This window comes from Tetrahymena thermophila (assembly GCF_000189635.1).
Source record: "Tetrahymena thermophila SB210 genomic scaffold scf_8254686, whole genome shotgun sequence".
Taxonomy (NCBI): domain Eukaryota; phylum Ciliophora; class Oligohymenophorea; order Hymenostomatida; family Tetrahymenidae; genus Tetrahymena; species Tetrahymena thermophila.
In genome coordinates, this window is record NW_002476452.1 from 200043 (window position 1) to 225843 (window position 25801).

The following is a 25801-nucleotide window of genomic DNA, read 5'->3' on the forward strand; positions in this document are numbered from 1 at the left end:
AGTCTGTTTTCCAAAAAGAATGTTTTTATTGATGCAATCTAGTTAACAAAAAAAAGAGATAATAAATTCATAGCAAATGAGATATTTAAACTTAATCAGGTAAAGTGATATGCAAATTAAATATTATTTTTTTAATTTTTTAAGAATTTATTTTAATTTAAAAAATTTTTAAAATATAATGTCAAGCAAATGGAAAAGTTTTACAGTAATAAGAGTAATGTATGCAAAGTAAATTAAATATCTAAATGGATGATGTAAAATAAAGATTTGGTTTACTTCATAAATTAATTAATAGCCTTAAAAGCTAAAATAATTTGAAATAATTGCATAAATAAATCTCATGATTTGTGATAAAATTTCTATGATAAAAATAAAGAGTGATTAATAATTTTAGGCATTAAAAATACTAACAAGTATTTATCTTAATTGCCTCTTTTTACATTACATTTTTAATAATAGGTGAAAGTTTTTTAGAATTTGTTGCCTTCTGACATCATTTATTTTAAGTGCAACTTCAATTTTAAATAATTCAAAAATTTGACGAAAATTAATTAAATGATTGAGAATCATCAATCAATTTTTAAATATTATTTTATTATTTTTATTTTTTAAATTAACAAAAATAATTTTGATATACTTTTGGGTTAACAAACAAATCAGACATTGTTGAGAAAAAAATATCCAATATACTTTTTATAAAGCATTCAGTTGTAAATGCAGCGAAAATTGATTTAAATTATATTCATAAGTGATTTTGTTGCTTAATAAATTCTTACAAATCAGTATTCAGCTTTAAAATATTTGATAAAAATATAATCTAAAGTTTGTTAATAAGAATCAAAAATATATCTATTTATGAATTTTACTCACTCTAATTAAATTAAATTAATTTCTCAAGAATATAATTGATTGATTTATTGATTGATTGAGTAATATTTATCATCAGTCAATTCCTTAATTAAATAATTATTTTGATTTGTATTTGTTTATTTATTTATTTATGTATTTGGCTTGCTTATGTGATCTAATTAATTTAATTGTCTTTGGTGCATCATTCTATTTCTATTCGTCTTTTCTGATACATTTTATAAATTCATACAAATAAACAAAAGTAGCTAAATCATAAAAGTTAAAAGGTAAAGCAAGTAAGTAAGTAAGCTAGGACGATAAAAGTAGCCCTAAATACTCAAAATTAAAAAGGCTACTCTTAATTGCCAACATAACGCATATAATTACTCTACTTTACGAATCCAACAGAGGATAAGAAGACACCTTTTTGGCAAAGAGCGATTCAATCCGCTCCTCTTTTAATTCAATTCAATAAAAGCATCAAGGAATTTAATTCCAAGTATATAAGAAAAAAGGGTTTATTACTTCAATTTAAAATAGCAAGTAAAAGTATAGCTGAGTTTTTAATTCTCGAGGTAATCAAAAGCAATAAATAAAGGCTTAATAACTGCAGCTTTAAAATAAATTTCATTGCAAAATGATATGGTTTGAAGATTTCGAAAGGAAATTTAGTTCTTTATTAGAAGAACATAATAATAGGGTAGTACAGCAAAATAATCAAAAACAATAAAACCAGGATATTAATAGTATAAATCAAGGATTTAAAGATGAGAGAAATGATTTAGATTCATTTAAAATTGAAGATTAAAAACAATAAAATGAAATGTATCTTGATAATATTGATTTTTATGAACTTTATGATGACGAGGATTTCAAAAAACTTTTGAAGTAGAATTCTATAATACAATATGATTAATTGGCAGTATCAAAGAATCCAATTTTTTGCTTTTTTATAAGAATTTTATAGATTGTGTAACAGAGTATCGAGGAATCACATCATTTAAAAGTATGGGGAATTTTAAATAATCTGCTAGATTATATAAATATTGAAAGAAGCGTTTTGGTATATATTCTCATAGGATTTTAGTAGGAAAAAATTGACTTTGATTTAAGTAAAGCGCTCTAGAGACTCTACCGTATTTTATAAGGAATTAAAGGTTTGAGGCAGCGAGTATTGAAGGATATTGATACTTAAACTTTTTAGAATCGTAAATATAATTAAAATCCTTCTTTGCACGCTAATGCTTAACTTAGATCTCCAAATAACTTAATGTTAAGCAAGAAAAGTTCTTAAAAAAAATATTCGAATTCAAATGTTCAAGAAAATTTTAGTCCACAACAAATTAAGGATAAAATTACAACGAATTCATCTCCAGGCTTTCGTTTAGATCAAACTGGGAGGTGGTAAACGCAAAAAGAATAAAATGAAAATCAAAATGATGGTGAAGTAAGAATAAATATGCCAAAAATAGAATAGGAAAATAAATCAAATGAAAAAATGCCTAATCAGAACTTTTTCAATAATGGTATTAGAACCAAAAAGAAATCATTATTAGTTTATGATACTGCTTTCATCTAGAACGCTATATAAAACGAGAGAAAGAATAGTTCAGCCTTAAATAGCTAGACTTCCAGTCCAATTTCGCCTATCTCACCTATCTTTACTGAGAGTGAAAAAGAATTCTTAATTGTTAGTTATGAGATATTTTTTTATACCCACAAATATTCTCAATTCTATTTGTTTGATATTGTAAAACAAGCTGATGAAAATAATCTAAGGAATAAAAACAAGTTAAATTAATTGAAAGAAGAATAATCTATTATTGAAAGCAACCAAAATGAAAACACAACAAATTTAAATAATTAACAATAGCAAAATGAGAAAATGTTATTATAACAAATATATGAAGTATCAGCAAGCTATCTGCAAGAACAGTAGCAGCAGTATCTCATTCCAAGATAAAAGATTTCTTCATTAGATTTAGATATGAATGATAGCCAAACTTAATCTACATTCACGTAGAAGCTTAGTGATGGATTTAAATCCACACAATCGTATTCAAGTGGATCGTTTTCAATTTCATATCCATTTTAATCTTTCCAATTAAGTTTAAACAATAACTCCGGAGGGATAGGCAATTCTTATTCAAATAATGAAATTTCTTTGTGCAGCTTTTAGAACGATAATTCTATGGAAAAAAGTCATAATATGCTTTAAGATGAGATAATCAATTAAAGCATTTCGTAAGATAATTAATAGATCAGTAAATCTAATCAAAATATTGCAATAAACAACAACTCTATGCTGGTTTCTTCCTCTACTCATTTTAACATAAAAAATACTAATTCATTAAAGACAACAAAAAGCTTGGAAAAATAACTAATTGGTTCTGGATCAAACTATCTAAAATCACTTAAGCAAGCTTGTAAGGAGTAAGATGACTATGTCAATAGTTATTTAAAGATGCTGTTATACAGGTAAAGGTAAAATATAGTCAAATAAGATGTAACTCCTAGAAGTATGCCTCGTCTTTAAGTTAATAATTAGAGAATAATGTTAAGTGCAAAATCTTTAACTTTCGGAGAAGCATCTGCTTCTTTTTAAAATCAAGATTATAACAATAACAACTCAAGTGAAGAGCCAAATCCCAAATTATAGACAAATAATTTTTCACAAAAACTTAATGAAAACACTAGCTCGTAGGGTTTTCATAGATAAAAAAGTAGATCGAGTAGCGGAGGCAGTAACTATAATCATCATAATGAAACATTCTAATATGAATCCAATACTTCAATTAATGAGCAAGATTTTGAAGAGGAAGATGATTCACCTGAAAGAAATTTTGAAGAACAAAACCAAATTACGCATTCAGATGACCTAGATATTAGCGCTAATAGCTAAATCAGTCATCATAGCTTAAAGCAATTTAATGTACATTAGCATCACCACTATAATCATCACAGTCATTTATTTAATCATCATCTTCAACCCCACTCAAGTAAGTCCTTAAAGCAAATTAAATACAACTTAAACCCCGATTGGACGAGAAGCCTTCCTTAAACATAAATTAAAAAAAAATCTCAAAATTTTGTTTCACTGATGTAAGAAGTGAAAGAAGAAAGAGAAGATAGCGAACTTTTCAACTCTCTATTATTAGATAGGAAAAAAAGAAGAGAAAAAAACACATCAGCTTAATAAAATTTTTCTGATTCTCAAAAATCATTAGAAAAAGATAAATTAGGAATATTTAATTAAAATTCTTTGGATACATAAAAATCTATTACTTTTTTAAGATGTAGCGCATCATCAACTAAATCTGTTCCAAAAAATGAAATGAAAATATGCAACACAAGTCTTGATTCTGCACCTAATGCAAATCAAAATGGTAGATTTTCATAATCTCCTTCTTCCAACAACCTAGAAATGCTTTTCCCAAGATTTTCACAAAGTATTTTAGAATATTTTTAATTTAATTAATAAATAAAAAAGATATTTAAAAAAATTAATTAATTAAAATAAATTAATAATTTTTAAAATAAAAATTTATAGACACACATGAGAGCTTAGTAATCAACGAGCAAGTTGAAATTTAATCAAGAAAAGTTGAAAGTGAAGATGATTAGCAAAATGCAGAACCAGAAACAAACAGAAATTCAAATTAAAATGAAACTAATTAAATAAGCTAAGAAAAAGATTAAAATGAAAGTCCATAAATAAATTAAGAAAATGGCAAGGTTGAAACTCTTCCTTAAATGAGCTAAGAAAAAGTTGTAAGTAAAAACGATATTAATAAATAAAAAGAAAGTTCTGAAGATGAATCTTGTAGTTCTTCTTCATAGTCTTCGGATTCGTCAGAGTCCTCTAATTCAAACATTTCTTAAAATAAATTTACACCCTAAAAGAAAAAATCAAATGAAAAATCAATCAAAAGAGAGAAAAGTTAGACTGCAGACAGCAAAAATAATAAAGAGTAATTATCTGAGAGCATCATCAAATATTAAAATAAAATAACCAAATAAACAAAAAAACCTAGAAGCAAATTTAAAAAGAGTAGGTAAGAGAGAAAAGATTCTGAAAACCAAAATTCTGAAAAAAGTAGAAATGATTCTAACTCAGCTTCATAAAGCAGTGGTAAAATGAATAGAACGTTTGATACAGAAAACTCTTCTTCTGCTGCATCAAGCATTATTAGAGGCAAAAAATCATTTGATTAAGATTATTAGCTAAATCATAATTTAGATCTCAACTTAGTAAATAATAAAAATTTATAAAGAAGAGGAGGAATATAAGTAAGAACGGCCTTAAAGCACCTTACAAAGAGGGGGAAAGAGTTTGATACTTTGGGAGTAGTTAAGCCTAACTTTAACTTAATTAATGAAATAAATTTTAACTATGATTCTCCATAAGAGAATTCTTTCAACAAAAAAGGCAGCTTTGAAATAAATTAATAATAATCCAGCAAAAATATTACCTTGAATATTCCAAAAACTTTAAACCAAAGCTAATCTCTGAGCGTAATACCACATATTAACTTCATCAAATCACCTTAAACCAATAAAGAAAGTACAAGCTAATTTAGTTTTATGAACGAAAGTATTTTAGACACTAAATAGACAATGACTTAGTCCCTAGATAAAAAGACTTACAATAGATAGAGCTCATAAGAAAGTGAATCAAATAAAAGCTAAATTAAATAAAAGAAGAAAAATAGTTTCTTTACCAAAATTTTGAAATTTTTCCAAAAAAATGATAGAGATGATTCAAACAAATATAACTCACCCTCATTATCAAAAGAATTAAATTGTGATACAGGATACATCCCACCCAGTATGGATATTACTAAAAATAAATATTTGAAAAGAGGCTTTTAGCTGAATGGAATGACATTTTATAAGATTAAAGATGTTCTAAGCTATGAAAAGAGCAAAGGAAAAGCAGCACTTAAAAGTAGTTCCATAGACATGGAGCAGAGCTATATTATGAACAACTCAACTATTATGATTAGTCCTTCAACCACTAAATAAAATTTTAAATACAATTAAACTATTAATAATAACAGTATTTACTTTGCTAACACTGAATAGATCATAAAAAATTCTATATCGAAAAATAACTCTAAAAGCTAACTTTTGTCACCAATCGTATTTAGTGATCACTTTCAAAGTTAAAATTAATCTGACACTCCACTCTCTAACATTTCTAGTAGCGCAGTAGAATAGAATTATAATGAGGAAGAGCAATTCGAAAAAGAGTTGTAAGAAATGTTTGAGAGATCTTCTAATCAAGCTGACTATGACTTGTAAGACAGAAAAAACAATCTCGTAAACCTTTATGGTAAATTAATAACCCAAAAAAATATTTTTAGTAATTTTTATTTATTGTAATTAAATTAGGTAAATCAAGTAACCTTAGACAGCTAGCTAAGAAATCAAGTCTTAACTATAAAGAACTTAGCATTATAGTTGACGAAGAAATGAGCCACGAAAATAGCTTAGCAAATAGGTTGGCTCAGAATAATTTGAAAAAAGGATGCAACTTTAAAAAAGAATTGATAAAGAGGGAAATAAACGAAGAATAACTATTTACATATCCCAGAGAATCAGTTAACTTTATTACATATTAAAAGGAACAGCTAAGAATTTAAAAAAAAATAAAAATTTAATCTGCAAAAAATTGTTTAGAATATCAACTTATATTTAATCAAACATGTAATTGGACTAAACTGAAGTTAAAAGTGAAGAAAGCATTTTAATTATACAGAATCTATCTCTAAAAGAAGTAATTCTATCCTAAAAAGAAAGAACTAAAAGATTTCTTCTCTTAATAGTAATAATTAATTTACTAAAAGTAAATAATCAAAGATATAGAAAGGGAGTAAGAATAAAAAGACATTGAAAAATAATAATATGAAGATTTTGATCCATTCAACTATTTACAATCTTCGAGGCTAAAAATAATACAAAACAGTAGATTAGTAAAACAACTCACAGATGACACTTTTAATAATCCTTTTTGATGAAATGTATTTCAAAAGAACTATTAGATTAGATGAAATGTTAGCCTTTATTCATTTATTTATTTATAAAATACATTAAAATTTTCAATATGAACTAACATAAACAATTAGATAAATTAACTAAACATTTTCACATATAAAAGATAATAAATAAATATTTAAAATAATTAATATAATCAAATTAATTAATTAAAACCTTCTCACTAATAGAAGATCAACAAACAATCAATTGTATAAAATTAATTTAATTTCATCTATTTATATATATAAATTGCCTATAATTAGTAAATATTCAAAATAATAAAATTAAAATTCTTAAATATGTATGTATTTTAACTGTTTTTGTAAACAAAAATTTAAGTAAAATAATCACTTTAAATTTTTAACTAAATTAAAAAAAAATATTTTTGAGTAATAATACAAATTTAAGAATTATGCTTGTGAACACTCAATAAAAATTTAAGAATTAATTAATTATGTGTTTATAAATTATTATTAAATAGATATTAAATAAGAATTATTTTTCATGAATTCATTAAAAATATTATATAGATGAACATAATAAAGAAAGTTTATGATTTTTCTGTTAAATTTTTAATTAATTTTAGCCTTTTTAATCTCTTAAAATAAAAAAATTATTTTTCGATAAAAATAGGTCTTAGTTAGTGAGGATTTATATTATTTTGAAATATGTTTGTTTTGATGTGAGCTTGTAGTGTCCTATTGAACATTCTAAATTAAATGCTGATTAATATTATTAAAAAGTTAAACTTTTCAAGGATTTTTATTTTTTAATTTTTCTACTTACCTTTTAGATGTTAAAATGATTTAATATTCAAAAAAAGTTGTAAAATTATTTAATAAATTTCCACTTAAATTAAAGGTTTGTTTATAATCAATCTTTAGAAAATGTGAAGGATTTTTTTTTTTTTGTAAATGTAGTTTAAAAATATAATATTTTTAAATGTAAATAAAATATAAATAATGTAATATTTTATTTTGTTGAAATTATTTTAATATCACAAACAAACAAACAAAAAAATATTAAATTTGACATAGAAATAAAAATATAAAATTTAATAGAATTGATGAGCATTTATTTATAGATATTAAATATAATTAATCAGATTTTAGTCTTTAATTTATCTGTTTATTTTTTATATAAATTTGGCAGAAAGTATCAATAATAAATAAATAATAGTTACACGAAAAATTAATTTTTTAGAGTAAATAAAGTTAATATTAAATTGAAATTTACATTTACATTTCTTATTTTTTCTATTTGAATAAGTTAAAAATTGTTCTTAGAATTATAGCAGAATAAATTAAAAATAGAAAACTGTCTAATTTTTCATTTTAAAAGTGGATGGATGCTCATGGTTAGATAATATATAAAATTTACAAAAATAAACATTTTTATTAAAAAATAAAGATCGAAATTTCATTTTAAAAATAGATTGATTAAATAAATAAATGTCATCTTAAAGTAACAGAATACCAACAGTATTTGTCTCTCATGGCTTAGTAGGATATACTTTGAGCCCTAATTCCACTGTTTATAAAAGTATGCAAGCGTTTTCATAAAATAATAATATCTAGAAAAGGGTAAAGACTGTAATTATTGTATCTGCTCATTGGGAGGAATAATCTCTCACAATAAATTTTAATCCAAAACCAAAAATTGAACATGATCATCCAAGCAAATGGCTTTATAAGTACAATTTTAATATGGATACAAATATTGAGTTAGCCAAAAAGATTTATCAAAGTATGATCTAAAACAAAATACCTACAAAAATGACAGATTAAGGAAATATAGATCATGGAGCATGGGGTGCATTATATACATTATATAGCCTTGATGAATAATAAAAAGCATTTAATTCTAATTCAAAATACGCTCCATAAATAGTTTAAGTTAGTCTCCACTCAGGAATGGATTCATCTTTACATTTCTAAATTGGAAAAATACTAGAATAATATAGAGATGAAGAAACTATGATAGTTTGCAGTGGTTCTACTACTCATTCTTTTACATATATGAGTCATCCTAATTATCCTTCATGGTCAAGAGAATGGGAATAAATACTGCTTAATGTTCTTACAAACAAAGATGAAAAGAAAAGAGTGGAAGATCTCCTTAAATTAAAATAACTTAAAATATACAACTATGTATAAAGCAGTGACGATCATTTTATACCAATACTAGTTGCTGCAGGCACTTCTCCTTATCCAGCACAATATATCAATTTAGAAAAAAATTTTGAGTCAATGTGCTCCTGCTATTCATTCTAATGAATTATAAATAATTAAATATATAAATCAATTTTGTTTTCAAATAATTTTGATATAGTTCAAAACCAAAAAAACTAAATGTTCTTTTTTTTGTATTCATAATTATAAAAGTCTTATTTTAAATTTAATTCGACTTTAAATAAGTCTTAAGTTCAGTCTTTCTAATTCATAACATTGATTCTTAATTTGTTTTTTGATTTTATTACCAACCATTATTAATTACTTTTAACGTAATCATTTGAAGGAAAAGTAGAATACCATTATTTTTTATCTAGTTTAGCTTATTAAACATCATTTTGAAAAATATAGTGTACAGACATAAAAATAAAGGTAGATCCAAACATTAAACTGTATAACATCCTGTATATTCTTTAATTGGAGCTCATAATTTATCATAATTAATGAATGATAATTTAACTCATTATTAATAAAAATTATTCAGAAAAAATTTTTCTTTCAAAAATTTTTAATTTCTTAAAATGAATAGAGATGAAAATTTCTATCAGAGGAATTATTTAATAAATAAATTTAAAAAAATATTAATAATACCGTATTACTTCTATACTTAAATCCAACTCTTTTTTTACTAGCCCAGCCATTTAATACTTAAATATCTCCCATTTTCACCCTACCTCGGTTGACCGGTCGGTGGGTCTTATTGAGGGAATATGGTAATATTTATAATTTAAATATACTCTAGATTAATATGGATAACTAATGATAATAGATTGAAGAAATTAAAAACTTTTTTATTAAAAAAATAAATTTAAAGAATATTAATAAAAAAATAAATAATTACTTCTTCTAATTCACCTAAATAATTAATTTATATAATCATTTATTTTTTTTTTCAAAAATATTTAATATCAATTTATGGAAATTTAATTAATTTTTAAGGCAATAACTTTATATTTAGATCACTGTTTTTTATTACAATTAATTTTTTTAAATTTAGATTTCATTGATTTTCTAATAAAAATCCTTTTTCACTTAAAAATGATTATAGTAATAGATAGCCATAAATAAATAGCCGATCTTACAGTCCCATAGTAAATTTAAACAGTCCAAGGTAACCAACCCATCCCAACCAAAAAACATTAGTTTTTATTTAATTTCTTAACATTTGAATAATTTTAACAAATATGAGTGTCTTTTTAATAAAAATAAATGGAAGTCCACATTTTAATGATTAAGATAAAATTAAAAAATTTTTTCCAAAAATAGTTATTACAAACAATACATGAATACATACATAAATACATAAAGAATTCTAATTTTAATTAGAAATACAGTTTTTTAATTAATTAATTAATTTTGTGAAGTCTTAGATATTAGGATGTTTTTTAATTAGATTATTAAGTAAATTTTATCTTTTTTTTTGAGTTGTTTAAAGAGTAGTTTTATTTATTTAATTTTAAAGTGCATTTATCTAAATAATCATGATTCAAATATAAAATCTTGAATTGAAAAGCTTTTCTGATACTTCTTCTTAAATAAAAGTTCCGACCATTTTTGCTAGTTTCTTTGCATATTAAATTTGGGCAGGATATTTTATACTACCACTCCAGTTAACGTAATTGAAGCATTAACTGTATAGCAACTCTTACAATCTCCCTTCTGGGAATTCAGTTGTGTCATAGATTACTTTATAGTGGACTGGGGTAGCAGTTCCTTGTTTTACGTTTTAGGATATCATATAGAAATCATAATGATACTTGCTGGTAATAGAAGAATCAATGATAGTGCCTGGAGGAGGATTTACAAGTTCTTTATTAGGTCCTTCTCCTAGCTAATGCAATACACGAACACCATGACGACATTCTAACAAAACTACACAGAGCTTTGGTTTATACTAAGGGGAAAGTACTGTAAATGACTTAAGCACTTCTTTTATTTCTGTACTCAAGTATTTTTGAATGCCTTAATCAGCAATGTTTTCACGCAAATAAATGATATTTTCAGGTACAAATTTATTTTAAACAAAGTACTACTTAATGGCGTCAACAATAAAAGTGCTGATTTTTTCAATATTATCTTTATTTAACTTTTAAAATGTGGCACGACTATAGAAACGACTAACATTTTTATCTTGAGAAGCTACAAAGCCAATAACAAATTGAGGTTGTCCATTAATAAATACCTTTTATACACTTGTTCCAATAATCATTGTGTTGTCTGGTATACCATTAGGAGGATTTACCACCCACAAAGTAGTTCCGCATTTTGCAGCCATTTAACTTAGAATTGCTGAGCAGACATTGTAAGACTGCTTTGAGTCTAGAGATTGCTAACGAATGTATTAGGATTTTATTTGTTATGTGATTGTGCACAACTTTTTTATTTTACTATAATTTTGAACTGTAGAGAATTTATTAGGAGCAACTATAGCAACGATGTCAAATTTTTCTTTCTTGATTTCTCTACGGATGACATGCTCAATTTCTTACATAGCCTTATTATTGAAATCACCTAAATTGAATTCTTGTGGTTTTTTAACTTCAATTCTTAGCTCCTTCTAAATTTTAATCCAATTCTTTCATTTTTAAAATAAAAGATTTTAGTAAGATTTAATTAAGAAAAAATAAGACGCCAAAATATAATTTTTTATTTAATTTTGAGACAAAAGAATTAATTGGTAAAAAATTAAAGGAAAATATTATATTTATTTATCTAGTTTGTTTACACTAGCCAATCAATTCCATTTTAATTAATTAATTAAAAAATTCAATCATATAAATAAAAAAGCTATTTGTTTATTGAAAGCTTAACTTTAATTAATAAATTTTACTTAAAAAAGATCCATTGTGTTGAAATCTTTAAAGTGAAGTAGAGCTATGGAGAGCTGATTGCCTGAGCTATAAACAGGGTATTTCATACTAAATTGAGAAGCGCTGTTATCTTCGATTGTTTAGCGTGGGGCATCCTTTTTAGGACCACCAAATGTGATGGTAGGATATGCAATTTGTTTGGCTTAGATAACATGAGGATGGTTGCTGAAGTTGATACCTAGCTGCTCAGATATAGATTATGTATTTAGCTAACCTTCTGTGGTATTGACATTCACTATTTTATCTATAAATTATGTCACCATATTGTATAATTCTTATGGTTTTTGTTTGGTACAGGTAATCAATTCTCTCTTTTAATAATCATTGAGCTCATCTGGTATACCTGTGAGTAAGCATAATTCAGGAACGAAATAGAGGAATCTCTTAAGTTTCTTTTCATAAACTAAAAGAAGAGGTTATTTATCATATTTAATTTTAAGACCATATTTTTTATAGTAGTAGTCATAAATTGTTAAATCTGAATCAGGATTAGGTTATTGCAGAGTAGGTGGTTCTATTGGTAGCTATGATTCTTTGGAATTAGGATCTAAAATAGGATCTGATACTTTTAATTCTTTGCAATTTTTATCAAAAATTACATCATGAACTTTAAATTGCTTAAAGTTGCCATAATTAGCCATTACAGTTTGTCCTTGCAACTTTTCACAAACTAACTTACGCTTTTACTCTTTAGATGCATCATTATTGTTTTTATAAATTAAATTTATGTAATTCAAAGCATTTTCTCTTCTGGCAACTTTATGTTAAATATCCAGCTTCATAAGTAGGCCGTCACTACAATTTTCAAAAGGAGTATTCCATCCCTTGTAAACTATTAAATTAGTACCTTCTATTTTTGAATGATACTCAGCTGAGGGTTCAAAATATTTTGTATTCTTTCCAAATTCAAAGAAATTTAATCCTTTGAGTATATTCTTTACCATGACATTAAAGAAAAGGAGAGGGAATTAGCTTTTTCTTTAATTTTCATTGTTCAAATCCTCTAATCTAAATACCTAAATTTTTTATAGTAGTAAAAATTTTTAAATTAAATTTAATTTTAATAAAAATTTTTAGTAATTCAGATTTAATTAACTTTGATAGCTAAATTTATTTATTTTATTATTTATTCCTTTTTATCTTTATTTCGTAAAAATAAAATCTGCTTTAAATATTGATTTCTTTATTTTTTTCTAACTAAATTTTAGTATTTTTACAATCAACTAACAAATTAAATAATTAAAAACTATTTGCTTTGAAGAAGGCTGGTAGTTTATAATAAAGTTTAATCCCCACGTATCACACACATTTGATCTAATCTAATAGTAAAATCTAAACTATTTATAAAAAAATTATTTCACATAATTATGAGACTGACTGTGTTTGTCTCATATTTAAGTTATTTATAAATCTAACTCTGCATTTTATGGAATTTCTGCTTCTTTAAATTTTATTTGTAAGACAATCTGGGAAAAATCAATTTTATTCTAAAATATTGCATGGTTATTTGGTAAATACCTTTGTGATTTTCAAGTTAACTTGGTAATCAGTTTTCTGAAAAGTTATTGAGATTGATGTTTCTTTATTAAAATTAGGCTTTTCGACAGAAAAGATCTATTGAGCATTAATTAAATAATGCCCTCCCAAACATTCCTTTAACTAAGCTCTGCTGACACTCAATAATTTATCTCTCAAAACTCTATTATCAGCTTCAATTCTAGGATAAAAATCCACTCTTAGTAAGTAGATTTCCTCAATACTTTTATTTAATTCTAATTTTAAATAATTTGTGAGGAGCATAAGTGACTTAGACTGCTAATTGTAATCTAACTTGGGTCTTCTTGCTAATTAAAGCTTATTATTTTAAGAAAATATTGGTTTTTTACATATTAATATTGCCAATTATATAATAATGATATAATAGTATGATAAGAAGTGGATCTATTTCTCATCAAAAAATTGACTGTCATCCATCAATAGCTTAATTATACTATTCTTTATTGCATATAAATTCAATTACTTTCTGTTCCTTCTGCTGGCTCGAAGATCCTTGTTCACTTTCACCTCTTAAACTTCCTTGATCCATTTAATTTTTTCGCTGTTTTTCTATTAATTATTATTAACAAAGATTTTTATTTTATAATAAATATTAATTAATTTATTTATTTACTTGCCAATTCTTATATCTTTCTAATGTTAACGGATATATTTTAGTTTCTATTTATTACATATTTGCAACATATCTAAAATTTTTTTAGAGTTTTTAGGATCGATAGATCGATCTTCAAAATTTCATAATTCATTCATTCATTATTTTTCATATAATGAAGAAATTAAGAATAAATAATGTTTGTAAACAAAATAAATTACGAAAATTAAATTAGTAAGCCCTATTTTAAAAATAACTGCCATAGCACAATTTATTTTATAAAATTTTCTTGTTTTCTCTTTAAATTCTGATATGGAATCTAAATTAAATAAATTAACTCAGTCTCTAATTTGATTCTTATTTTCAACTTTATTATTTTTTTTTAGCTTTTTTTCTCTTTGTCATGCATGAATTTTGTTTAAAGGACTATATTAAAATTAGTCTAGATAAAAAAAAGTAATTTTTTTATAAAAATGATATTGATATTTTTCTTAAAAAAATGTTAAAACAAAATTGACAACCAAAATACTCATCAAAATTTATATTTTAATGTTTTTATTTGAATAATAATGATAAAAAATTAAAAAATATTTGTTATTTTTTGAAAGAATTCTGAATATTTACAAATCAAAAAATTATTAATTATTATTTTTGTTATTATTAATTTGGCGCTGTTTAGATCAATTAACTTTATCTTATTTTTGTTATACTCAAATAATTAATAGGACTTTCCAGTTTTAATAAAATAAGAAAATACAAGCATTTCTTGTGGATAAGTATTTCTAAATTTAAAAACTAAAAATAAAATTTATACTTACATAATATGCAAATAGTAATTAAGCACTCTAAGACTGACTTTAACAAAATAATTGAAATCTTCAATTATTGTTCAAAATTAAAATATTAATGAATGAATTTAGTCATAAAGACTTTAGATATTTATTAATATAAAAATATTTTTAAAAATAATATAATTAATTAGACTTATCTAGATAGATTATGAAAAACATAAATATTTTAATTTGAAAAAAATTTATTTTATTCAAAATTTGTAGATTGGTCATGCTTGTAAATATTTTTATGTCAAAAATCTGACACAACCACTTCCAAATGAGGACTAGAAATATAAATTATGCTTTTTTTTCTAATTTTCTGCTTATTTTTAATTAATCATATTAAAATCTTAAGTATATGTTCCAGGTCCTGGAGTTTAGTTTTTATAGGTGTCAAAGAAGGAGCAACGGTCAGAAGTACCAAAGGAAGATTTTTAAGAGTTATTGAATTATGTTTTAAATCTTTAACTTGAATTAAAATTGAATGATTTTGATTTATTTTAAGTGATAGTTGAAGATTAAACTGTTGGAATACTCTGCTATCTATGTAAACTATCCTAATTACTGCTTGAATCATGATATGTTTTTAACTTATTTTGTTAACTTTTCTAATCGTTATCATTTTATTCAACCTCTTCATCATTTTCTTGAGTATTTAGTGTGTTTCCAAAAGTCATTCGTCTTTCTTCTGTGGAATCAAAGTGAACATTTACTGAAGATGTTTTTTTCAGCTAAAAGGTGCTAAATTTATCAGAGTCATAGTAGTGGCCTGGAGGAGGTACCTCAGAAGTACCTAAAAGTCTTTATTAAAATCAAATATTATTTTTAAAATTAAACTTTCAAATTAATAAAATTCATGTCTAAAATTTAAAATAAATGAATTAAACTCAAAAAATGAAAGCTGTAATAAATAGTATGAATATTTATTTAATTTAAGCAACAACTAAAATTAGATGCTTTTGTTGAATTAAGCTTTTATTTTTTTACTTTTAACGAAGTACAAATAATTCTATGCTTGAGTTTTCAGGTGAAGGATCAAATTCATCAGTTTTAGCTTAATCGAATATATTTCTTGATATTTTTCCTTTCTTTAAAGTTCCTTATCTCAGCAACTATCTTGAAGGATCTGCTTTTAAAGTTCTTAACCTTTCTGTCTCTATTTTAGGAAGCAACCCAATCTTAGGTATTTTATTTTCTACTACAATTTAAACTTACTATTGATTTTAAAGTCTTTCTTATGAAGACTCTTTGTTTAATTTATTAACAGGTTATATTAACTGGGACTAAATCCTTTTTTTTACACTCTAAAAAGAAGGATTGTACTGAGCAGGACCTGGAGATACGTTTTGATTTTTTATTTCATTGTTATATTTTTCCATTAGTTAGAATAAACCAATGCCATAATCAGGAGAAAGTTCAATTGCATTTTTTATATTTTTAAATGTGCTTTTAAACACTCCTTTTTTATTACTTTAGTATACTTGAACTAAATCTTAAATATTTAAATCTGTATGCTTGGGTGAACTGCCTGAAAGCTAAGATGTTGGACTGGCATCGTTGCTTCTTGAATCAAATCGAGGTGCTTAACTGAAGGAAACTTTGAATTCTTTTGGTTGGATTAATGATTTATTTTGCTAATAGTTTATTTAAAAAGTAATTGAATTAAATTTATAAATTATTAATTAATTCATTCATTTATTTATAGAGATTGAGTATTTAAATGCTCAAATTCATACATAATATTATGGGTTTGGGTAGTAATTTCTCGGTTCCTCAAATGAGCTTTTCTTAATTGATTGAGAAAACTTCATTTTAAATAATTTGTTGAATATATATCGAATTAAATTTTAGTAGTAGTTTCTGATTTTATTAAAACAACCAATTAATTAATCAATAGATCAATCAATCTACATAATTTTCAATCAAATAAATCCTCTAAATGCAAAAAGAGTAATTATTTATTATTTTATTACTTTTCAAACTATTAAAAAATTAGTCACTCACTTTTAACAAAAAATTTGTTAGGAAGGACACAAGTAAAAATACTTTTAAAGACATTTTTTAAATCATAAAAAGAAAGATAGATCTACTTCAAATGAATTTTTACATAAATAAAATTATCATATCATTCATTTTGTATTTATTTTAAATGAAATAAATCAATATTAAAATTAAAGAAGTACAAGCAGCAATTTGTTGATTAATTGATCTAACATAAAAAGCATATGTTAATTAAAAAAAATTTATTTTATGTAGTTATTTTAGAATCATACATCTTATTAGATTATTTTAATCAGTTAACAATATTATAGTAAAATTAACTATTATTGTAAAAAAAAAAACTAAATTACTCTAAATTTTTTATTCAAATATTTATGAATGTAATTTAATTGAGGCAAAAATTTATAAATTTTCACAATATATTTCAGAGAATATTATACACATATACATTTATTTATTTATATATATATATATTGAAAAATTAAACAAAATAAATTAAATATATAAACAAATAAAAAAAGAATATTTTTGAAATTAATTTCTTTTAATTAACGTTTAAAACTTTGATAATGAGATTTATTTGTTTTGATTTAGTGATTAAATTTTTTAGAGTGAGTAATTTTAATATTTAAATATATTGTTTTAACAAATATGTAGAAATAAGATATTCTAAGTTTGATAAATTTGATATAGATTGATAGATAGATACTAGCACTTTTAAAACTAAATTTATAATTGTGAATGATTGGATAATAAAAAAGATTTTTAACTGTAAAATACATTTAAAATTTAAGGGACTTAGTAATTCAAAGACATTCTTTATAGATACTTTGTATACTAATTATAAATGTGTTGATTTATTTATTTAATAGTCCATGCTACTTACTTGGTATTGATCTATCAAAGAACATAAAAATGAATGCTGCAATGATCAATATAAAAAATATAATATTGTTTTTAATACTGAATAGCAAGCAAGCAAACAAAAATAGTAAAGAAAATTAAGCAGAAACTAAGAAAGAAATTTAGTGTAATTAAAGCAAAAATAATTAATTAAATACAGATAATACTATGAAAAGCAATACTACCAAGGAAAAGGCGCCAAAAACAGAAGCAACAAAAACTAAGTTAGACAGAGAACTAATTAAGAAGCTTCATAAAATTTTAAATAACTTAATAAATGATCCCGAATCTGGCGAATTCAGGAAGCCTGTTTACTATAAAGCTCTTGGATTAGAAGATTATAAAAAGATTATAAAGAAGCCAATGGATTTAAATAGTGTTCGCAGAAATTTGAACAAAAATTCATATGAGTTTCTTGAAGAGGTTCTTGATGATATATAATTAGTTTGGAATAATTGCAAGTTATACAACGAGCAAGGATCAGTAAATGATAAATTAATTTTAACTGGATTCGTTATTTTAAAAATAATTTTTTTCTATGCATTTGTTAAAAGTGTTGAAAATGCATTCGTGATCAGCTATAAACTTCAAATAAACTTAATTTTTTTGCTTTAAGTATTATTTTTTAAATAAAAAAGTGGATTTATTTAACTGCAGTCAAGCTTGAAACGTTTTTCCATGACCAATGTTTAGAGTAATTCCCAAACACACCTCTGCCTAGCAACAAAATACGTATAAAATTGAATTTATCAGTCTTTTAATTATTTATTTAGAAGCTAACTTTAAATTAATTGCTAAATTATAAATCTACAAAGAATAAATGAAGAGAATATCTTTTTTGTAATTCTAACATTAATGATAATTCTAATTTATATTTGTTGAAAAACGAATGAAAATTTTATTTAAATTTATTATAGCCGATAGAGCCCTCCTATTATAGTAATATAACGAGAAGAGCAATAAACAAAAGTAATCTCAGTCTAATAAAGATTAAACTAATGAAGAAGAATAAAAAGGAGCTTCAAACACTTTGCCTCTACCAAAATTGGCAAATCAAAGTTCAAATACATCAACTTCTAATCCTTAAACTATTGCTCAGTCTTTGATTACAACATAATCTGAGTTTAACCAAAATAAGCAATCTCAAAATGGAAATAATTCAGCTTAAGCATCTCTTACTGCAGCTAATCAATCAAAGACTACAAATATTGATCTGCCTTTTAAATTTACTAAAAAAGGTATAAAAAGAATATCATAAAAATAAGTTGTTCATATACCTTTTATGAAATTTGCTAATGATAAATAAAAATTTGATTAGCTTATACAGACTACCAAAGCAGTCTCTAAGCTTTTAACAAACCAACAAAAGCAAGTAAATAAATAAATAAAATTAAAAAATTGGATTATAAATCATTTTTAATAAACAGATAATAGATATAATTCAAGAGTTTTAGCCTTCAATTATACAAACAGTAAAATTTTTGAAAGTAATTTAACTCTTATATAGATCATTTTTTTAAAAATAAAAGGATGAAAATGAAGTTAAAAATGTTGATTTTAATTAAGTGTCAGAGTATACCTATGAATTGATAACTTCCTATCTGAATTTACTTAAAAATCAAGAATCAAGTGAATAAGTAATGGAAATAGAATCTGATGATGAAAATAATATTGAGATACTAAATAACTAGCAATCAAACAATGTATCTTTAAACGTATGATTCAATAAAAGTAATAAAAACAAACTTAAGCTAAATTAATCTAATATAATGAAATTATTTTAAAATAAAAAAACAAACTCTTAGTAAATCTATTGCATAGTTAATTAAGGTGGTAATAACTCAAATTTCATCAAACATTTTTAATATGTATGTATATCCAAAGTATTTTTATAAAAATTATTTGAATATAAATCAGAAAATAAATAATTTAGCTTACAAAGTATTTAAAAACGTTTATTTTTCTTAAAATATAAAGTAGAGTAAATAAGAAATTCTTTTTCAAATTAAAATTTATTTTGATAACAAATGAATTTAATTGAAATTTTACTTTTATTATTTGAAATAAGATTAAAATCTACACTCAAATAAAAAAATTTTGAATTGAAGGATAATTTATTAATAAAAAAATATTTTACTATGTTGTTAAAATTCCTAGATAACTAAGAATAACTGATACATGAATTTATTGAAATTTTCTATTTAAAAATAATTCCGATTCTTCAATTATTAATATGGCTTTTTTATGAAAAACAAAAAAATAATGAATGAATGCCCTTCAATTTTCTAAAAAGTTTTTATAATTCTTTATCAATAAAAATTGAAAAGTATCTATCTATCAATCTATTGAAGTGTCTTTCATTCATCCTATTTTCAGAAAATTAATTTATATCATCAGATGAAAAATACAGTTTCTATTTCCTTTTTACTGTTTATGATTATAATAAATGAAAATAAAAATAAAATTTTTATTTATATTTACAAAATGTCTTAATTATGTTCTATTTTCAGAAAATTAATTTATATCATGAAATTTAAAAGACACTTTTAATAATTTACTTACTGTTTAAGAAAAATGAATTTATTTTAAGTAATGAAAATAAAAATAGAATTTTTATTATAAAATTTGATAAAATAATTACAAATATAAAAGAATGCACGAATAATAAATATATACAAAATATCTTAATTATAAAATAGATTTAGAAAGGTTCAAATTTTTTAAAATTTATTTATTTATTTATTTTATGATTATTTCCTTTCATTCTTGATTTATCAAATTAGATTGCATTTTTATTCAAATTTCTTAAAAGATTTAAATAATTTTTTTTATGAAATATCTTAGAAGAGATTTAGATATCATTATTTTTGAAGGTAATAGGATTTCTTTTGAGCTGAAAATGTTGATGTTATTGATGAATGTCTGTTGTGCGAATATGGAGAGAAATTCTCTGCAGCATTTCTTTTATGAGAATACTATCTGAATATCCTTTCTTAGTATGCACTCTAGGCTAGATCATTATTACGTTTTGGAGTGGCAGCTTTGGAACCATTCATATGCTGGGGTGTAAATTCGTTTATAGCACTTGTATTAGCTGAAAATTATTCTACTTATTAGTATGCCTGCTTTTATGGTGTGGCACGAATAGAATAGGTATTTGGTGGTCTTGATGAACTATTGGTAATTACACTGCTTATTCTGGAGTTGTTTCCATTAAATGAAGTTTTTACATTCTACTAAGCATGATAGTTGTAATTACTGTTAGTAAAATCAATAGTATATTACTTTTAGCTACTTCCGTTGTTTTAGTTATTCTGATTATTACTTAATGTATTGCTAACATTCTCAAATGTTTGTAGCTACTGGTTTGTGTTCTGGGAGTTTTGTGAGTATTTACGCATGATTTCACTTCCTTTAATATTAGCTGCCAGTTGTATTGAGGATTGTAATGATTCTAATTCATTTCTTAAGTGAACATCATGGTGAGCTTATTCAATTAAGTATTTAAGCATTTCTTAATTTTTTTCATGTTAACTAACTTGTTAAGCTCTTTCTTCTTATGTTTAGAAGAGTTATGTAGGTTGCTAGTTGGTTGAAATACGTATAGATCTATTATGATAAACAGGAGTGTGGTTAGATATATTATTATTCTGTTATGATAATTATTGCTGCTATTACATACACTGAGTAAAATTTGTGCTCTTTTAGTATATATTTTCAGTCTTAGAAGGAGTTTGATTCAATTCAATTGATGAGCGGCATTGTTAATTCTCTTTTTAGCACTCGTCAATACTGATTTTAATATTCTCTTATGAAGGTATATTATCAAAGTCTCTGGACTTTTAAATAGCAGGAGTAACAGTCACGGCAGCAGGGTTTTAATGCTTAGCATATTGTTGGCTATAATTATCAGAGATATTTTATGCTTGAGATTATTATATTTGATTGTAATTAGAACTGTTTCTAAGAGGATTCTGACCATAATTATTTTATTAACTTTGCTAAGTTTAAAGATTTTCTAATTATTATTTAGGAGTTCCTTGATTGAAATTTTAAGCTGGTACTTGATTAGTCTATTCACTAAGTTACTTGTACTATTACTAATTGAATTGTATATCTTATTGAATGAGCTAATCAATTTTTTCTTCTGAGATTGGGTAATTGAGTAGAGAATAATCCCCTGTTTGCTTCATTTTAATGAGCTCTTATAAAGTGTATAGTTAAAGGAATTCTTCAATTACCATAAATCCTCCTCCAACTCTGCAAACAAGTTTTCCTTTGAGCAGTTTAACGATGATTCTTTTAGTACCAAAGTTATACAAACCTTCATCAATCCTAACGAATTTAATAGGTGTTACATTATTGCTTAAAAACTCACAGAGTTTTTCATCAATTTCATCTCCCTTTTTGGCATTATAATTTAACTAATGGGAAGGATTTCTAAGAAGCAAGTCTTCAATCATCTTTTCTAGTCTCTTCACTTCAGCTGAAAGTTAGGTTATCACTTGTTATTAAGATATTGATTCAGTTGTTTTTTTCAATAAATCTTCTGTCACTGCGTACAAATCCATGTTAATCTTTTCCTTTTCTGATTCTAAATCACTTACAGCTTTTTTAAGTTGTTCGGTTTCACTTTGATTGAATTCCTAATTTTATGATAGAAATAAACCAATCAAATCATTGATTTTTAAATAATTTTATTTTTTTAAAAATATTTACAAGTATTTTTATTTTTTCTTATTGAGTTTGCAGTTTAACTTTGTAGTCTTTGTTCTAATAGGTGAGCTCATTTATAAAAGTAGATTTTTGATTTAATTCTTCAACTAGTTTCTTCATGGAAGCACTTTCATCTTTTGTCTAATAAAATTAATTAAAAATATATTTTTCATTTTTTTCAGATTTAATTATTACTTTATTGATTTTAGCTTCATTATTAGTTTATTGTTACTTTTGTTGCAGCTCTTCCAGCTTTTTTGAGAAGTTTTATTTTGTTTTGAGCAAATGGTCTTCCAAAGTAGATCTAAGTTATTCAGATTCTTCGATTTATGTTTTTAATTTAGCATTTTCTTCTGAAATTGCTTTTAAATTATCTGATATTGCCTTAAAATCCTCAGACTTACTCTCTGAAGAAGACTAAAGTTAACTTTCTAGTGAGCTTATATTCTCATTTAATTGCTTAATTTTCATCTCTGCTTTTTAAAGAGAAAATTCTATCTGAGCTTTTTCAGTTTCTAGCTAAGTTAATCTTAGAGATTTATCTTTGATGATTTTTTCAAAATAAGCAAACTCTTCCTCAGTATATTTCTTTGAAGAGTTAGTCTAACAATTTGATGATTTTTCTAAGTTTTGAATGTCTGAATTGGACAAAAGACTTGGATTGTTGATTGTAGTTGAATTATCTCCTTGCAAGGTACTTTGGTTCTTAAATTTTTATTGAAGAATTTCAATTTCCTTTTACATTTCAATCATTTTGGCTTGATATTCAACACTCTCGTTTTGAGACTCAAGCAAAAGTTGACTGTATTGAGATATTTCTTGCTTGTGTTTAATTAAAATATCATGAATTTTTTAACTCATTTAGTCCTAAGTTAACTCTTTTAACTCACTTTCCTTTAATAGTTCTTCTTATAAGTCTTTCTTTAAATTTTACTGCATAATCTCCTTTTACAATTTTGATTTCTCTTGCTTTAATTTATCTTCAAATGAATCTTTCAATTCTTAAATTATTTTATCCTTTTATTAGCTTTCTTTCTCGATAGCAACAATCCTAACAAAATAACATTCGTCATTAAAAATTGTTTATTTGTGAATCAAATTTACTTTTTCTTTAGCTCTAAATTTTCTTAATTGATCTCTGCAAAATACTTCTGATAGTTATCTACAGCTTTGTTATACCTTGAAGTAATAAAATATAAAATTGTAATAAAAGTAAAAATTGTAATTTTTTTACTAGTTCAACAGATTCTCATTATTTCTTTCTTAATTAAATAGTTTTAACTTTAAATCTCTGGCTAGCTGTTCGATTTCTTATTTCTTTTCAAGTTCAAGTCTTAATTTTGCTATTTCTCCTTCTAAATCGCATTTATTTCTTCTAGTCTATTCAGGACTTCCTTGCTTTTTACTTAACTAATGTATTCCACTTAGAGATAAATTGATATTATTGAGATACTAGTCATTATTTTCAATTAAATCATCCTCTATATAGTTTTGACTCTCATTTAAACGCTTTAAAATTTCTGTTAAATTGTTTTTTTCTAAATCCTTTCTGTGGCTCTCATTTAATTACCTTGTGACTCCTAAGATCTATATAAAATTACATATTAATAATTTTACTCCAAATATCTATCTATCTTACTAATGATTGATTCTTAGTTTCCATTAATTTTTCTATAAGCTCTTAAAATTTATTCTAGAAAACAGCTGAATTCTCCATAATACGTTATCTTTCAGGTGTTAATACAAGTCTACTCTCAATATTATGTATTGACTATTAAGTCTGTTCTAGCTCTTCTCTATTCAATATTGGGGTAAAATCGTATTTCCTCTTTTCGTCTTTGATAGGAAAATTAACGCATGGCTAAAGAGTGGTATTGAGGTTAACCCTTTCTGTATCCACTGGTGTTTTAAAAGGATCTTCTACTTTCTTTGCATTATCTTATTCATTAACCACAAACCTCATTTTTATCCTAGCATTTCCCTCATAACTTTGCTTTTAAGAAGATACATGAGGAGATGAATCCCCATTTTGTAACACTGATAAATTAATCCTATTATATATTTTTAATAATCATTTTTAAAGAAATCCAAATTGTAAAATCAATGAAGTATTACCATTAATCTATCGAAATGTTATTTGACTCTGCAAAAATGGAAAGACTTATATTTACAGTGGCAATTAGCCTTTGTGAAGAAAGAGTTTTTAATTATACCTTTAAAAATTAATTTTCTCCTTTGAGCAACTTGAATTTCGCTGAATTTTGAGGATCATTTAGAAGAAGAAGATCGAAAAATTGATTGTTTACATTTTTACTATCTTTTTCTTCTGTAAAAACTGTAAGACAGCATGAAATATCATTCAAAGGAGGTTTATCTTCCACCTAGTTTAATTCTAAATCGCGCACAGAGACTGTTATGAATCTCTGTTGCTACTTTGCAGCCTAATTCATTTTCCTTTAATTGTTTTTTTAGAAGCTAAATAAAATATATCTTTGATTGAAACTTGCTTTTTATTCTAAGGCTTATTTAAAGAATGGCGATTTTTTATTTAATTTTATTTAGTTATGATATTTGAGCCAATATTTAATTACAATTAACAAAAATCAGAAAACAAACTAATATTTGTCAACTATTTTGATTAATATTATGAATTATTATTATTTTTCTCAATATTAATTATTGCTCATAGCTTGCATGCTTGCTAAACAAATTAATAGTGTTAAAATCTATCAGTTAAAATACACATTTATACAAGCAAATATAGCTGTTGATTTTTCATATCATAGTCAATAATTTAATATTAATTTTTATTTGCAAATTTGTAAAAACAATTTAATACAATTTTTAATAACAAATTCCTACTGAATTTTTATTCTATAAATTTAATCAAACAAATATCCAATAATTTAAGATCAAAATAATAATTAAATTAAAAAAAATATTTTTATTGACAAAAAAAACATTTTTAAAATATTAATTAAAATTAGAAGATTTATTTTTATTAATTACTTAATTAAAATAAATTAAGCATTTTTTGAATTAAATTTATGAAATAGGTAATTAATAATTCTCTATTAAAAATTATTAAATTTATCAATGAACCCTCAATTTATTTTTTTGTAAAATATTTTGTATTTATTAGAAAAACACTCTTTGAGTAGGATGTTTTTTTCTTTTTTATGCTAAAATGAAATTTAAGAATAACTACAT

At 24.0% G+C, this 25801-nt stretch overlaps 6 protein-coding genes across 6 annotated transcripts; 3 read left to right on the plus strand and 3 right to left on the minus strand. All coding sequences in view use genetic code 6, as the record gives it.

Annotated features, from left to right (window-relative positions):
• Positions 1-1486: 1486 nt before the first annotated feature.
• On the plus strand, positions 1487-6866 carry TTHERM_00449100 (hypothetical protein; the record flags this gene model as incomplete). The annotated part of the gene is made up of 3 exons (XM_001013310.3): positions 1487-4298; positions 4400-6184; positions 6244-6866. The coding sequence occupies 3 exons, from the start codon at positions 1487-1489 to the stop codon at positions 6864-6866; spliced, it is 5220 nt and encodes a 1739-aa protein (XP_001013310.2).
• Positions 6867-8339: 1473 nt separating this feature from the next.
• Positions 8340-9164, plus strand: TTHERM_00449110 (aromatic ring-opening dioxygenase catalytic subunit LigB; the record flags this gene model as incomplete). The annotated part of the gene is made up of 1 exon (XM_001013311.1): positions 8340-9164. The coding sequence occupies one exon, from the start codon at positions 8340-8342 to the stop codon at positions 9162-9164; it is 825 nt and encodes a 274-aa protein (XP_001013311.1).
• A 1441-nt stretch (positions 9165-10605) lies between these two features.
• Positions 10606-14219, minus strand: TTHERM_00449120 (piwi domain protein; the record flags this gene model as incomplete). The annotated part of the gene is made up of 4 exons (XM_001013312.2): positions 10606-11694; positions 11950-13005; positions 13508-13843; positions 14010-14219. 4 exons carry the CDS (start codon positions 14217-14219, stop codon positions 10606-10608), a joined length of 2691 nt encoding a protein of 896 aa, XP_001013312.2.
• Positions 14220-15198: 979 nt separating this feature from the next.
• TTHERM_00449130 (sperm-tail PG-rich repeat protein) lies at positions 15199-16782 on the minus strand (the record flags this gene model as incomplete). The annotated part of the gene is made up of 3 exons (XM_001013313.3): positions 15199-15772; positions 15959-16605; positions 16708-16782. 3 exons carry the CDS (start codon positions 16780-16782, stop codon positions 15199-15201), a joined length of 1296 nt encoding a protein of 431 aa, XP_001013313.3.
• Positions 16783-17887: 1105 nt separating this feature from the next.
• TTHERM_00449140 (bromodomain protein) lies at positions 17888-19596 on the plus strand (the record flags this gene model as incomplete). Its single annotated transcript, XM_001013314.2, has 5 exons — positions 17888-18358; positions 18514-18607; positions 18793-19247; positions 19303-19347; positions 19405-19596. 5 exons carry the CDS (start codon positions 17888-17890, stop codon positions 19594-19596), a joined length of 1257 nt encoding a protein of 418 aa, XP_001013314.2.
• Positions 19597-20733: 1137 nt separating this feature from the next.
• Positions 20734-25041, minus strand: TTHERM_00449150 (growth-arrest-specific protein 2 domain protein; the record flags this gene model as incomplete). Its single annotated transcript, XM_001013315.1, has 7 exons — positions 20734-22521; positions 22595-22732; positions 22787-23642; positions 23696-23770; positions 23826-24178; positions 24231-24642; positions 24707-25041. 7 exons carry the CDS (start codon positions 25039-25041, stop codon positions 20734-20736), a joined length of 3957 nt encoding a protein of 1318 aa, XP_001013315.1.
• Between the last annotated feature and the right edge of the window lie 760 nt (positions 25042-25801).